A 15,714-nucleotide genomic window follows, 5' to 3' on the forward strand; every position below is an offset into this window, starting at 1 on the left:
AAAGGCTTTCCCTATGGAAACGCTAACCTAATTATAACTACCCCCCCCCCCCGCCACTGGTGTGTGTGTTAGGTGGCATACAGAGGTGTGGCGCAGCGGCCAGGGCAACAGACGCTGGAATTTGGGGCTCACGGTTCGAACCCCGGCACAGGCGGCAGGTCAGCCCAGCACCATGTGACTCTGGGCAACAGCTTGCTTAATCTTCCCGAGGGCCCCAGCGACGGGACACCACTTTGGAGGTAGCTGTGCGCTTTATAAATACTGGTATTTCATTTCATTTCATTTATTTACAGTAGCATACAGTGAAGTGGTATTGAGAGCAGTAGTGGACTACAGTGGAGTAGTGTCTAAGATTAGAGTATAGTAAACTGCGGTGGAGCAGCATAGAAAGAGTTGCGTAAAGTGGAGTAGAGTGTCGTAAAGTGGTATAGAGTAAAGTAAAGTGCTATATACTGACATTGGCAGGAGTACATTGTTGTAAAGTGTTGTGCTATGGAGTAGAGGATAGTGCGGTATAGTGGAGGGGCATAGACTGAGTGAAGTATAATGTTGAGCGGAGTACAATGGAATGGTGTTGGGTACAGTGGATTGGGGTAGAGTGGTGTTGTATAGAGTAGCATAGAGCTGAGTAGCTTACTCTGGAGTGGCGTACAGTAGATTGGAGTGGTGTAGAGTGTAATGTACAGTGGAGTAGGGTAGAGTGGAGTGAGGTAAAGTAGTAGCGTGGAGTGGTATAGAGGGTAGTGGTGTAGACTAATAGCATAGAGTGGAATGGGATATAGTAGAGTGGCATGGAGTGACGCACAAGGAATAGCGTACAGTAGAGTAGCGTGGAGTGTGGTAAAGTGTAATAGAATAAAGTAGAGTAGACTAGATTGGAGTGTCGTAGATTGGAGCGGCATACTGTGGAATGAGGCACCTTGTAGTGGCGTACTATGGATTGGCGTAGAGTGGAGTGAGGTACAGTATAGTGGCTTACAGTGGAATAGCATACAATAGGTTAGAGTGGCATAACGTGGAGTATTGTGGGAAGGAGTGAGGTACAATCTAGTGGTTTACAGTGAAATATCGTGTAGTGTTATGGGGTGGAGTGTGTTGTTGTGAGGCACAGTGGTATACAGTATAGTCACGTTGAGTGGAGTGGCATACAGTGGAATAACTTTGAGTGGAGTGGTGCCCAGTGCCAGATATTAGAATTGAGTAAAGTGGCATGGAGTGTGGTAATTGAAATATATGTTGTGTGAAAGTGGGTGAATGTCTTAGATGTAATGTGGCCAGAATATACATTATGAGTTGTAAATGGCAATTGTTGTTAGTATTTGTAGGATGTAGTTTTCTAGGTATTACCGCAGTACTCCGTAGACTTTTTAAAAATAATTAAATACGTATAGAAATTCAATTACACCGTAGTGGACTATATTTGTAAAATTTAGCTTAGTACAGTGTATTTTAATTATTATTATTATTTTATGTTAAGTACTGCAATACTTTCTAGAAAGACCTTAGTACTCCGTACATTTTTGTAAAAATATATGGAAATGTATAAATGATTTTCCCTACCTATTACCACTTTAACAACGTAGTAAACGGTAGAGGAAGAAATAAGACCTAATTCTTACCTTTGTGTAAGGGTGTAACACAACAAAACTGAACTGAAAACAGCACGGCTGCTTTTAATTTTTGTGAAGACAGTCATTAGCCAAGCACTTAATGCCTTGTCATCGCTATGTATCACAGTAGTTTCACGAAATACTGTGACATTTTGGGAAACTACCACAACAGATATCACTACGTTTAAATGCCTTATTAGCCCTACATACTTCCCCCTACTTACCTGTACTACCCATAAGGATCATCTGCGCACCATAATGTATACCCCTGCCAGATTTCATGGAAATCTGTTCAGCCATTTTTGCAAAAAGTCTATGGAAAATTCTTAGGTGGAAAAAACAGCTGTTTGGGACTCCTCTTATCTTCGCACTCCTTTGACCAGTTACTCCAAAACTTTCCATCCTCCGCCAATGTAGAAAAAGTTATATGTCTGGAAAGTTTGTAAGTTTGTCAAATGGGGCAAAGTCAATAGGGAGCAAGAGTCCGAGAAATTCCTATACCTGTCAACCCTAACTATAATCACAGTGTGGCTCCCACCACGTATGGATGTATGTATGTCACACTCAAAGTGGAGATGAGGCCTGCTAGCGAGTTTCGAATCTACAATTGTTTGTAGACAAAATCGCCCGGCCACTCCAAGGTTTCAAAATCGGAAATTATTTCATTTGGTAATGATCCATGTCCAATGCCAAGAGGCTTATTGCAGACACGAAACCCATATCTATATCTATACATATATCTTCAAAGCATACTCGCAGAAATTCCTTGTGGCGAAGAGAGAGACGGACCCAAACGGAAAATATTGATTGCTCTTTCCTTCTGCAACGCGTTTCGAGCACGCTGTGCCCTTGATCACACTGAAAATCAAGCGTCCGCCATTGTTTTTAAGTTTGCTAGGTGTCCACCCCTTTTGTGAGTCACATGACCACTCACGTAAACATAGAGAAAATACTCCGTACACAGGCTTAACATTAGCGTAAGCCTTGTGAAGAAATGCTAAAATAGCAAGATAGTTTATTTATTTATTTATAGTCTTGTATCGCGCATGAATCAGCCCCGAAGGGGTATCTCCGCGCGTGGCTTCTGAGAGAGATAAAGCAAAAACTATAGGTCGGAAACGGGCAGAGGGGGAGCTAAGTTAGTCCTGGGTAAATAGGTAGGTTTTCAGTTTATGCCTAAAGTTAAGAAGATGAGGAATTTGTCTTAGCTGGGGAGGGAGGGAGTTCCACAACATTGAGCCTTTAAGGGAAGGGGCACGACCACCTTGTCTTGCTCTGTTTACTTTAGGAACGTATAGCAGCATAGTGTTGCTGGAGCGCAGAGTACGTCCAGGAGAGTAAGGGCGAAAGATATCTTTCAGATATTTGGGACCAGAGCCGTAGATGCATTTATGCATAATGCAGCAAAGTTTAAAATTGATCCGCTGTTGCACCGGGAGCCAGTGAAGATGGGAGAGGAGGGGGCGGGAGGGGGTGCGGGGGGGAGCATTCAGGATGAGTCTTGCCGCGGTGTTCTGTACTACCTGCAGTCTGCAAAGTTGTTCTTGGTTGGCAGATATGAGTAGACTATTACAATAGTCCATTCGTCCAAGGACTAGTGCCTGAACCAGCGTCTTCCTATGGATATTTGGTAGGAAGGGGAAGATACGCCGTAAAATACCAATTGTGCGAAAACACGTTCCCGCAACCTGACTAACATGATCTTTCATAATCAGGGATTGGTCCAGGCGTACCCCCAGATTCTTAATGGTTTGCTTGGGCGCTGGGACAGGTCCGAGCTCAGGTGGCCACCATTCCGGGGACCAGAGCATGGAGGCCCCTCCAAACAACATGACCTCAGTTTTGGTCACGTTGCATTGGAGAAAGTTCTGGGCCATCCACCCTGCCACCGCTCTCATACCGTCTTGGAAAGATTGCATGACTGCAGGTGTAACGGTTTGAAAGGGGAAAAGCAGCTGAGTATCGTCAGCATAAGAGATGGGTGAAAACCCGTGAGATCTAATGATCTCTGCTAGGGGGGCCACATATACGTTAAATAACGTGGGGCTCAGACATGAGCCCTGTGGCACCCCCTTGGTAAGCTTCCTGCAGACAGATTTATAGGAGCCTAATTTGACACCTTGTTGTCTGTCTCCAAGGAAGCTTTCCAGCCACGCAAGGGCGGTCCCTTCTACTCCAACTCCCTTCAGACGGCCGAGAAGAACTTCATGCGACACCGTGTCGAAGGCAGCGGACAAATCCAATAGCACCAGAATCACTGAGCTCCCTCTGTCAAGTAACATTCTGATGTTATCTGTCACTGACAGAAGGGCTGATTCGGTGCTATGGTTGGGCCTAAAACCAGATTGAGAGTGGTCTAGGCCGCCCGCTGCCTCGATGTAGTTGGACAGGTGTGCATTAACATGCTTCTCGGCCATCTTGCTGTAATAGGGTAGGAGCGAAATCGGACGGAGGTTGGAGAGCTCCGTCCAAGGAAGGGCCGCATTCTTGCGGATTGGGTTCACCACTGCTCTCTTCCATTCAGTTGGTACTTTTCCCTCTTTGAGAGACTGGTTGATGATATCCTGAATGTAGGGAACTAACAGGGTACGAAGTGGGGTTAAAATTTTGGCGGGAATAAGGTCATCCGGAGATCCAGACTTGACTTGAGTCATTATTGTGTCAAGCTCTTCAATGTTTATAGGGGGGAATGTAGTTAAAGTAAGGTTAGTGTTCTCATTGAGGAAGGAGGCCTTTTGGGAGTCGCTATTAGGTTGGGATCCTAGGATTTTATCATAAATGGATTCTATTTTATTTTCAAAGTAAGATGACACTTCTTCGCATAGACTCAGTGAGAAGTCATCTGGGCAAATACATGCTGTAGGTTTAACAAAAGTGTCAAGAATCCTATACAATTCTCTAGGAGAATTATCAGCTTCCATGAGCTGTTGAGCGATGTTGTTTTTGCGGGCAGCCTTGATGTGTTTATAATAGTTGGCTTGGGCTGCGCGATGTGCTTTTTTATTTTCCTCAGAGTGTAATTTCCTCCATCTCTTCTCTATCCTTCTACATTCTTGTTTCTCTTTTCTTAGGGCCTCGGTGTACCATTTTTCCTGTTTGGCCACCGGAAACTGTCTGAATGTTTTCAAAGGGGCAATTTTATCGATAGCTACCGTCAGAGTATGTTGCAGCACGGTTAGCTTTTGCTCTACTTCGTCAGTGTCTCTGATCTCGGGTTTTTTCCACGCCTTTTCTAACGCATCCAGTGTTAGTTTGTGCCACTGTCTGCGTATGGTGGATGGAAGGGGTTTCTGTAGAGAACCCTTATTTACTTTAAAAATGCTGAACTGCATTAAAAAGTGATCTGACCAGTGGACTTGGATAGGTTTATGGCACCGAATGTTGTCGAAGTTGGTATATATCAGATCGATACAGTGACCGCCTTCATGGGTGGGATCCTGATTCTTTTGTGTTAGACCGATAGTTATCATATCAGTCAGCAAAGTTTTTGTCCCTGTAGAGTCACATTGGTCAGTATGAATATTAAAATCTCCGAGGAGAAGAAAATCTTCATTGGCCCGCATATAAGGGCCAAGTATCTCTAAAAGAGATGTGGAGAAACTGGGGCATGGAGGAGGGGGGCGGTAAACAAGTGCACCTTTAATATTCTTTCTATTAGGGAGGATAATTCTAAAAACCATTATTTCCATATCTCTGCAACATAGCCTATCTAAAATGTCCAATTTCATAGACTCCCTATAAATTATGGCAATGCCACCGCCAATTTTGTCAGGGCGGTCAGAATGGTGAAGTTTATAACCCATAGGTACTCCTAAGGTTATAGCAGCCACCGTATGGGGTTTTAACCAGGTCTCAGTTATGAAACATAGGTCTGGGGATAAAGAATGTAATAAATCCCAGATCTCAGTCTGGTGTTTAGGCATTGAACGGACATTCATAAGAATGCATTGTAGGTCACTATGAGATTTACTAAAATCATGGGAGTTGTTTAGGAACAGAGAAGTGTAGTGACAATTGTAGCACGAGAACGGGCCATTAAAACAGGGTCTGTTATCCTCAATATAACATGGGGCAGAGAGTTGCCTCAATGAGGTCAGGAATGTGGAATCATACCTGATGTGTTTGTCAGCGCGAAGTGGCGGCATGATGTAGAAATGCCGCCCCGTCGCCACGTCCTGTCGCGGACGGGCGCAGACGGGCAGCTCTTTGGCTGGTCTTCGGCTGCAATGAGGCTGCGCGCAATCGCTGCGCGCTTCCTGTGAGGCGATGGCTAAATAGCCCTCAGTTGTGCACTAGAGCGCTGACCGCTCGCCGGAAGTGTGGCCCTCACCTGTCCGCCCTCCGCACAACGGTAATAATTACCGAGTCGGACCGAGGCGGGCAGGCACAGATATCGAGACCAACACTCCGGGTAAATGTTTAAAAAGTTATTAAACAATGTGGGTATAGTACACACTCTAAAATCGTGCGCAAGATATTTAAAAATGAAGAGGTTTAAAAAGCGCTATAAATCAGTAACGCTCTACCGTTTCCCAAATATATATGTCAGCTCATCCAGTAGCCAGCAAGCGGAGTGGGACACTGCCACTGTCTTCCCCCGCAGCTGCGCTGACCTGAGGCTCCGCCTAAATAGCCCTCAGTTGTGCACTAGAGCGCTGACCGCTCGCCGGAAGTGTGGCCCTCACCTGTCCGCCCTCCGCACAACGGTAATAATTACCGAGTCGGACCGAGGCGGGCAGGCACAGATATCGAGACCAACACTCCGGGTAAATGTTTAAAAAGTTATTAAACAATGTGGGTGTAGTACACACTCTAAAATCGTGCGCAAGATATTTAAAAATGAAGAGGTTTAAAAAGCGCTATAAATCAGTAACGCTCTACCGTTTCCCAAATATATATGTCAGCTCATCCAGTAGCCAGCAAGCGGAGTGGGACACTGCCACTGTCTTCCCCCGCAGCTGCGCTGACCTGAGGCTCCGCCTAAATAGCCCTCAGTTGTGCACTAGAGCGCTGACCGCTCGCCGGAAGTGTGGCCCTCACCAGTTTAAACTTTGTAAACAGCATAAATGCTTAAATAATCTATACATATTTCTATATATGTATCTACATATCTATCTATATAGTATATGTAATATGAGGAAGAGCGTTTTTCGGTTTGCTAATAACTTTGGCAGCGTATTTCAAATAACTCACACTCTCGCCATGCTCCGCTCATGACCTCACTTATTACAACACTCATGACATGTTCTGTGACATCATTGATTACATTACTGATGACAATGGAACTGACCTCTTTGATAGCATTATGCACGGCGGGGTCAATAGTTATAGTTACTGGAAATGACTATAGCTGTTGACATTTCAGTTGTTTTTATGGTTTAAAACCTTTACATTTAAACTAACATTTACACCTAAATCTGACATCACTTTAACCTTTGTTATTTTTTTCACTGAATTTCTGAATACACTAGTACCAGCGATATTGCTTGGTTCTTAAGTCTTAAGTCTTGTACAAATATTCAGTTGTTAAATAATTTTTTGCTTCACTATTTATTTATTTATAGGACTTAAGAATAATCAAGATCTTCGTGTCGTACTTATGTTTGGTTACAATACTTGGAAGGAAGGAGCACCACGATTTCTTCAACGTGTTATCGACCCACTGAATGAAAAAAGCATAATTATTGCAGGAGGTCAGGTGGAACATCTTGCTTCATACACACCACAGAGGTTTGTATATGTTAAGTTTATCTGGTGCAGTGTGCAAGTCATTTCTCAGAATCTTGAATCGCTGAGGCACGCAAATATGTATTTGAAAAGTTGCCTTTTATTTTGCAAAGTAGTACCATCTGAGTTGCAAACTCTTATTGCCTATTTCAAGTGTCATCCTGTTTTTAATTGAATAATACTTAAATCTCATGTTATGTTTTGCATTTAAGATTGAACAGGATCATTAACAACTGAGGCGAGAGCCTGTTGCAATTGAGGTTTCTTTTGATTGGCAACTGTACTGTGTATGTGTGTAACTCATCCATAAGCCAGCTGGGCTAGCCGACATTCTTTTGTCATCCTGTTTACAGTAGCTTAAATACAAATCCTTTGAAGTGCCCACTGTAGCACATAACCAAGGAGGAAGAATTATACCGATCCTGGCTGGGGTGTGTCATGGTCTAAGAAGGAGATGTGGTCCACTGGCAAGATATTAGGCATGTGCTAGAGGAGTAAAACCTTTTTCAATATTGATGGGCCTAGCTCACACTAGCGTGTCTGCATGGTTATTGATAGACTTTTACCCACTGCCTTGTTTCTTTACTGGAGCGCCTCCCTTTTAGCGAACGTGTGCACATGAACTTCTAATGCATATGTTCTGTATACTTGGTTGATGCTTTAATTGTCAAGGCCAATTAGTCCCCACTGCAAGGATGGTGTCAACCAACAGGTGTATTTTGAGCAGTGCTCCCCATGTGAATCATGCAAAGTCCCTAACCCATCATTGTTCTAGTGACAGACGATTTCATAGGTGAGTATATGTTACTAAATACCCATGTAGCCTGAAACTCCAAAGTGTTTACGATTAATATTGATTCATGTAGAAAGGTAAGTAAATTATTAGATAACATTTTGTTTTACAATACATCCTGCTGCATGCCATTTTGCAAGTGCTCTAGGACAAAGTTTAAAAGGGAGATAACATTTGGGGAGACTGGAATGCCTACAATGCCACAAAGGGTGAGAGGAGGAAAGAATTATAATCTATATGACAAAACCGTTAGAGGCAACATTGGTGATGTAACCTGTTGTAAGAAATTGGGTTATTAGTTGACAGGGTGAGTACCCACCTCAAATAATAATCTCAGTCCTTGTCTGAGTGAACGACTAGAGTTACTAAATTAAACTGCTCTCATCTCCCTGGTAGGAATGGCACACAGCAGACAAGCTTAACTTGGAGAGTGTAAAATATTTATGCAATAATAAAATTGTACTAATGTCAAAATACTAAACAATAAATAACCAAAAATTGGAAAAAAAGAGTAAAATGTAAGAAACAAAATAACAAAAATCCAATTAGAGGAACCGTAGATTTTATTTTTTAAGAAGAACTAGACCCAAGAAGCATAAAGCTTGAAAGATAACAAAAATCCAATTCGAGGAACCATAGATTTTATTTTTTAAGAAGAACTAGACCCAAGAAGCATAAAGCGTCAAAGATAGTCAATGGTCGTGGTATTGCAGGATCTATCTGCAATTTAATGCTGACCGCAATGCAGCTTGGGTTAGATAACAAAACGTGAAGATTTTACCTTCTGATGTTTGTCCTTTAAGTCCAGACCCCACCATAAGCATACACTTTTAAACTTCCTCCCCTCCTCCGAGGATCTCATGGGAGGCACCTAGAAACTCACACAGTGGCAGCAAAGGTCTACAGGAGGGTCCAGTCCAGGTCCTGTTGCTGCTGTGCAGTTGCAGGAAAATGTGTGTTGTATCCCTGTAGCTGTAAAAGGAGATCAACCTTATAACCATGGGAATCCACTTTGTCCTGGGTACAGGAGGGAGAGCTGGTCCAGTCTTCTAGGCTCTTCTCAGGTCTCAGACCGCAGGCTCAGTCCTTCTGTTCTTCCACAGGTCTAAGAGTATTCTGATGTGTGTGCTTGGGGTGCCACATTTCTGCTTGACACAAGGTAGTGGTTGGGACTGACCCCTGTGGATATCCTAAGAAATGAGGTAAAGGTTCCCAGGGGTAACCCTACCTACTTTGGGCATTTTCTAGATGGCTGAAGTCTTTGGCCTCACATAGAGCCAGAGGGCTGTGTGTGGGGGTGGAGGGTGTAATATGGTAATCCTGGTGTTCTCCCAGATCCAATACCACAATCCAGTCTGTTATTGTCCTTGTACCCGCAACAACCTCAGAGACAGAAATATAATTTAACAAAGTTGAGCTTTCAACAACCAGACAGTGGATACACACTGTTAGAAATGGGATTTTTGGTTGGCTGAGGCTTGCGCCAAAGCCAGGCAGAAACCACCACTCTAGTCAGGGTAAGGGGGAAACACACACTGGTGATAACCCCTGCTCACCCCCTTGGTAGCTTGGCACAAGCAGACAGGCTTATCCCCAAGGCAATGTGTAAAGTATTTGCACCAACACTCACAGCAACACAGGGAAACACTACAAATCAACACCACACAGGTACTTTATAAAAATAGATATCTCTTTATTTAGATTGTGCAAGACCAGAACGACTTAAATCCAACATACATAAATACTCTTTCTTTAGAATGTTCTCTGACATGTTCTTTTGATCAAAAATAACTTGTTGTAGCAATAATCCTTTTCATTGGCCAGTAGATCTTGATAAACAGAGTCCACTGAAATGAGCACAAGTCAGTCCCCCTAAGCACCTGCACGCGGTGCTCCTCCAGTTGGGACACTTTCCCCCACGAGCCTGCTAGCTCTACGATATGTGGTAGTGGAAAGTATCCCCAAGTGGTAAAAAGAAAAACAAGCAGGCCCCTGGGAGCGGACCCAATACCACAGCTCTTCTGTTTTGCCGGTACGGGCCGCACCGATGGCTTCAAGAAGGGGGGCGTTACCTCAATCAGTTGACTCAGTCATCAGCGATAGTTACCGCATGACTCTTGGCAGTTCCTGATTGAGCACAGGTACACCCCTCAGCGTCGGGGCAGGCTTCACAAAGGAGCACACCCTGAGCCCCGGCGCACGCACACAGCGTTCTCGTGGGCAGAAGCTCTTCCTGAGTACAGCGGGATTCATGGAGGCTCACCAACTTCCAGCAGAGTGCTCTCGTAGCCCCCGGGCTGGCCGAAATGCCAGCAGACACGGTGCTCTTGTAGATCTTTGGGCCGGCGGCGGTGAAGGCAGGCCCAGGGCTTCTCGGACTCCTCACGACCACAGACAGAGGAGGTCACAGTGAAAGCTCCCTTGGGCAACACGGGCTCCTTGTAAAACACACGCTGGGTACGAAGCACATGCATTCAACGCGGGGCAGATATTCCTTTGGAAAACTTTTATATCCCTGAGTTTTCCTGAACTGGAGGACAGCTCTCATCAGGCCCTTGGAGACTCTTGGACACAGCACACAGCAAAGTCCCTTCATCAAGCAGGTGGGGAGACACAGCACACAGCAAAACCCCCCTTGTCCCCATCCTCAGTGAAAACAGCAAACTACAAGTCAGCATCCAAACACACAACAAGGGCAGTCTTCCTTAGTCTCTTCAGCTGATCTTCTTGGGCAGGGATTCCTCTTGATTGCAGAAGTAGTCTAATTTACAGGGGTTTCAGGTCTTACTTTTATACCCCAAAAGTCTTTGTTCTCCATGTGTGAGGAGTCCAGGATCCAGTCCCAACTAGTTCTGGGTGCCAGGGTAGGTCTTCTTCCTTTGTGAGTGTGGGCCAGGGCTATTAGACGCACCGCAGGTGGTGGAGCCAGCATTGTGGAAGGCAGGCACAGTCCTATTCAGGCCCAGGTGCAACTCTTCCCACCACTCTAAGTGTAGATCGGCCTATTCAACCTAGTGCTGACTCCCAACCTCCTTCAGCCACCCCCAGCCCCTGTCTCTCACAAACCAGACAGTCAATACACAAACAGGCAGAGGAACACATAAAGGTTGAACAGGAAAATAGCCACTTTCCTAAACGTGCTATTTTCAAACACGGAATTTAAAAATCATCTTTCCTAAAAGATGCGTTATCAAATTCTGAGTTCAGCGATACTAGACTTCAGCTTCCCATCTTGCTCCTATGGGGAGATTTGTAGGTACACATTGGACACAGCATTCCCTATTCTATCCTATGGGCAAGATGGCCGTTCAAAAGTGAAAAACGAAATTGGCAGTATTTCACTATCAGGACATTTCACCCACACTAGTACATGTCCTACCTTTCACATACACTGCACCCTGCCCAGGTGGGGTACCTTGGGTCTACCTTAGGGGTGTCCAATGTGTAAGAAAGGGAAGGGTCAAGCCTGGTCAGTGTGTACACTGGCCAGGAAACCATGGCAGTTCAGAGACTGCGCACAGGCACTGCGGTGGCAGGCCGGAGACACCATTTTAGGGCTACTCAGGTGGCTGGCACAATCAGTGCTGCGGGCCCACTCGTAGCATTTGAATTACCAGCCCTGGCACACTCAGTGCACTTCACTAGGGATCTACTGGTAAAATAAATATGCCAATCATGGATAACCAATCACAATAACAATTTACAGGGAGAGCATATGCACTTTAGCACTGGTCAGCAGTGGTAAAGTGCTCAGAGTCCTATTGCCAACAACCACAGGTCAGGAAAAACAAGGGAGGAAGAAGCAAAAAGTTTGGGGATAACGCTGCAAAAAGGGCCATTTCCAACACACACACATTGTTTTGGCACTTTGTTTCTTCCTTTGAAGTGTGCCGCAACTGTTATATGTAAATCTACCATATCTTTCAAACTGGCTGTTGTACTGTAATGTCAACAGGCCCACTGTGATTGGGTGTGATTGGCTGGGAAGACACTAAAATGGCCTCTTGGTGTGAGCCCAAATGTCAGATGAAAAGCTTCAGCAGACCTCTCAAACCGCACTTGACACTTTAATGTCGAATGGGATCCTCCCAGCCCAGTCAGAGTATCCCCCCGCTTGATATTGATTACTTCATCTGTGACATGTAAAAGGATTAGTTTGGAGTCCTGAGGGATATTCCAGCCCAACACACCCTTCAACCGTTCCAGAAAGAGATAGTGCGAGAATGTATGGGGTATATCGCGTTGTGGGTCATCTCACCGAAAGCATTTCCCCATGGCTATTAGGCCCATGCAATGTAGCTGAGCTCTGGTGAGGTAAATGTGGTTGAGCAACTTCAGCTGTATCAGTCTGAATTGGGATGCCATTACTGCCTCCCTAGGGACCGCGACTGCTTCCCTCCAATAGTCGTCGTCCAGCTCCTCCTCCCATGCCCTCCTCACCGCCACCATTGGTTCTGGCAAATTACGCAAAAACAGAATCTCAGACAGTTATGATGTCCGCAAGAAGAATTTTTTGCTTCAATTCAGGAGAATTCGAGGATGGCCTCCTCTGACTATAAATGGTTAAAGTGTATGGCGAAGCTTCAGGTAGCGGAAGAACTGTGTACGGTGTAAATCATGTTCTACCTTTAAGTCTTGAAAAGACTTAAGCGTCTTGCGGTGAATCATACACCCCCCCCACCCCCCCAGTTTGGAAATGTCTATGGTGTCCCTGGCAGAATAACACTTAGGGCACGACTTGTGGGAGCAGAGTTTCCCGTCACAGTGGAGCCTCTACCGTCAACCTACCAGCCCATCCTTTGCATTTTATAGCTGGGTCCAGACCCCAAGCACCACTTGTGTGGCGGGCAGGAGGGTCTTCAGTGCAACACTGCCATAAGGTAGATGTGGAAGTTTTTAACCAATCACCATCCCTCCACTGTATATGCCGGTACATCGAATCCCCCAAACCACCATTCGTTCACTATAAGCAAGTGTGCCGCTTAGTCATACAAGAGGATTTCCGGGGTAGCTATTTCTCCCTCGTAAACCGGTTGACAACATTTCCCCAGGGCTATTCGGGGGGGACCAACCCCACTAAGTGTTCTAATGTGCGTATTCCCCTTGATGGAGAAGGCCTTATCTACTGGGAACAGATGGTTTTGTAGTTGATAGAGGAGGCGCTGCAAAGAGAACATTTTAAAAATAGCAGGGCGTCCCAAGTCTCCTGCAAGGCCATCCAGCTGTGATAATAAGACAGCAGGACGTCGTTGGCATAAAGCAAAATTGTCGCTCACCTCAAAGGTCCACTGAAAGCCCCTGAACAATGCATCAACTCGCACGCAGGCTGCCCGCGGCTAAATCACTACATTGAACAGCAAGGGTGATAAAGAGCAACCCTGACGGGTGCCTTGTGCTATTGTGAACCACTCCAAAGTCACCCCTCCCCCCCCCCCCCCCAACACACATCCTGGCCTTAAGATTAGTAAGCGCACATAGCCAATAAACGTTGGTCCGAACCCCACGCGAGGCAAGAAGGCGAATAAGTAATCAATTGAGAGCAGGGCCCCGTAGCCACGGTAGGTCTTGATCTGCTCGTTTGCGTTTTTCACTTGCCTCAAGTTGTACCTTGTTGCCTGGTGAGGCATAAACCCGGACTGCTCCTGGTGGACCAGGTGGGTGAGAACTCCTGCTAGTTGGGTTGCCAACATCTTGGCTGAAATTTTCAACTTTTAATTTAACAGCAAGATCTGCCGAAAGTCCTCCCAGTGCGTGCGCTCTGTACCCGGTTTCGGAGTCACAACTGTTTCCGCAGTTCTAAGTCTGTAGGTAATTCTCCTCTCTGTAGTGCCTTCTTAAAGGCCTCCAATAGCAGAGGACCCATCTCAGACCACACCAAGTACCAGAACTCTGCCCGTAAGCCATATGTCCCGGCATCTTACCTGCTTGTGGCTGTGCCAAAGCTGCATGCAGCTCGTCGCAAGTGACATCAGTCTCCAAGGATTCGCGTTCCTTATGGGACAGACGAGGCATCGGCAGGTCCAGCGCAAATTTATGGAAGTCTGTTCAAGGGATCTCCACTATACAACTCCTGATAGTAAGATGTGAAGAGACGTGCAATAGGCTCATTCCCAGTTACCAGTGAGCCATCCTTGGCCACCAAATAAGCCACCGGGGCCCCGGTCTCTATAGGAGTGCACTGCCAGTGTAGACTCTTACTGGCCTTGTCGCCACATTGATAAATTCTGCTGCGAGTGGCCATCCATGCCTCCTCTACTTCTTTTGTGAGCCCCTGCCGAAGTAGTGTCTGCGTGTGCTGCGAATCCCGTAAAAGGGAGTCCTGCCTCAGCGCCACATAACGGCCCTCGAGGTTGCGTTTCCGTTCCTCAAAGTCTATGATCTTCTGCTGGGCCCAGTCTTTTTGGTTTTTGGAATAGCTATTAATGTCTCCCCGGACGTTAGCTTCCTGGGCCTCCCACATTTTACCCTGGCATATGACCGGTCCTTTATTTTCAGTAAAGAATCACTGGCACGCCTGTTCACACATTTCCCTAAATTTTTATTTTTGAATGCTTCAACAATCCAGTTGCCAGCCCATCATCACCCCCTGCGGGCCCCAAGCTAGGTCTATCGCCATCGGTGAGTGATTGGAGAGGCCCCGAAGCAGCGGTTTAACATCTAGAAGCCGATGGCCTTCACTCAGACGCATGAGAAAATAGTCATCTAAGAAAAAGATCGGTGGATCCCGGAGTAGAAGGTATATCCCCTCTCCCCTGGGTGCTGTACTGTCCCCAGTGGCGTAACAAAACTTGAGGGGGCCGCCCTGCAAAAACATATGGAGGGCCCCTCCTGGAGCTCGGACCCATCCCGCACTGCAGGGGCTACAGAATCCTTTGTTACGCCACTGAGGAAAGTCTTCTGGCTAACCCATCGTCACTTTTACCCACTGACAGTGCACTGAGTGCTACCTCATCTTCTAATATCGTACTTGTTATTGCTGTAATTTGTTTGCACACATATGGGATTCAGTAATTCTTTAATAGTCTAGCCCTATTCTCATACTATATATATGATAAGCTGCACATATCTCACCTTTATCCCTATCACTCACTGTCCGCTACCTCACTTACCTGTTGGTTCGCGATGTAAGGTACTTCACGATGTTGCACTGATTACTATTATTACTACCTCAGCCACCTCGTTTAGTCATGTAAGCTGCTCCCTGCCACCTTCTACACCTAGACTACCCCGCTGCTACCTCGTACACGCTGATGTGTAAATATGATTCCACCTAACAGGCTCTACCTCTCATATTTTGTACATGATGTAAGTTGACTGCTACCTCGCATATAGGATACATTAAGTAAGCCGCACCTATGCATTGTTGTTCTTGGAATGCTCTGACTTCTACCTCTTACACATTGATGCACTGACTTCTACCTCTTACACACTGATCACTCACAAGTGTCACTCCTTTGCACTGTATTTAGCGGTTGACAGTTCTTATTGTCGTCCTACCTCCTACACCCAACATCACAGCCTTCTATAATGGAGCTCATCGGCACGCACACTTTTAGAATTAACTACCCTCCCACACTGACCAAA

General features: G+C 45.7%; 1 protein-coding gene across 1 annotated transcript in view; it reads left to right on the plus strand.

The window, feature by feature from the left end:
- The window catches only part of FBXO22 (F-box protein 22), a 242,467-nt gene that overhangs the window by 133,463 nt on the left and 93,290 nt on the right, over nt 1–15,714 (plus strand). The window contains exon 6 of the mRNA XM_078685154.1: nt 7,175–7,340. Within this exon, the coding sequence (XP_078541280.1) occupies nt 7,175–7,340 (166 nt within the window). The remainder of the gene's footprint in view (nt 1–7,174; nt 7,341–15,714) is intronic.

Source organism: Lissotriton helveticus, chromosome 3_2 (assembly GCF_964261635.1).
Source record: "Lissotriton helveticus chromosome 3_2, aLisHel1.1, whole genome shotgun sequence".
In the NCBI taxonomy this organism is placed as follows: Eukaryota; Metazoa; Chordata; class Amphibia; order Caudata; family Salamandridae; genus Lissotriton; species Lissotriton helveticus.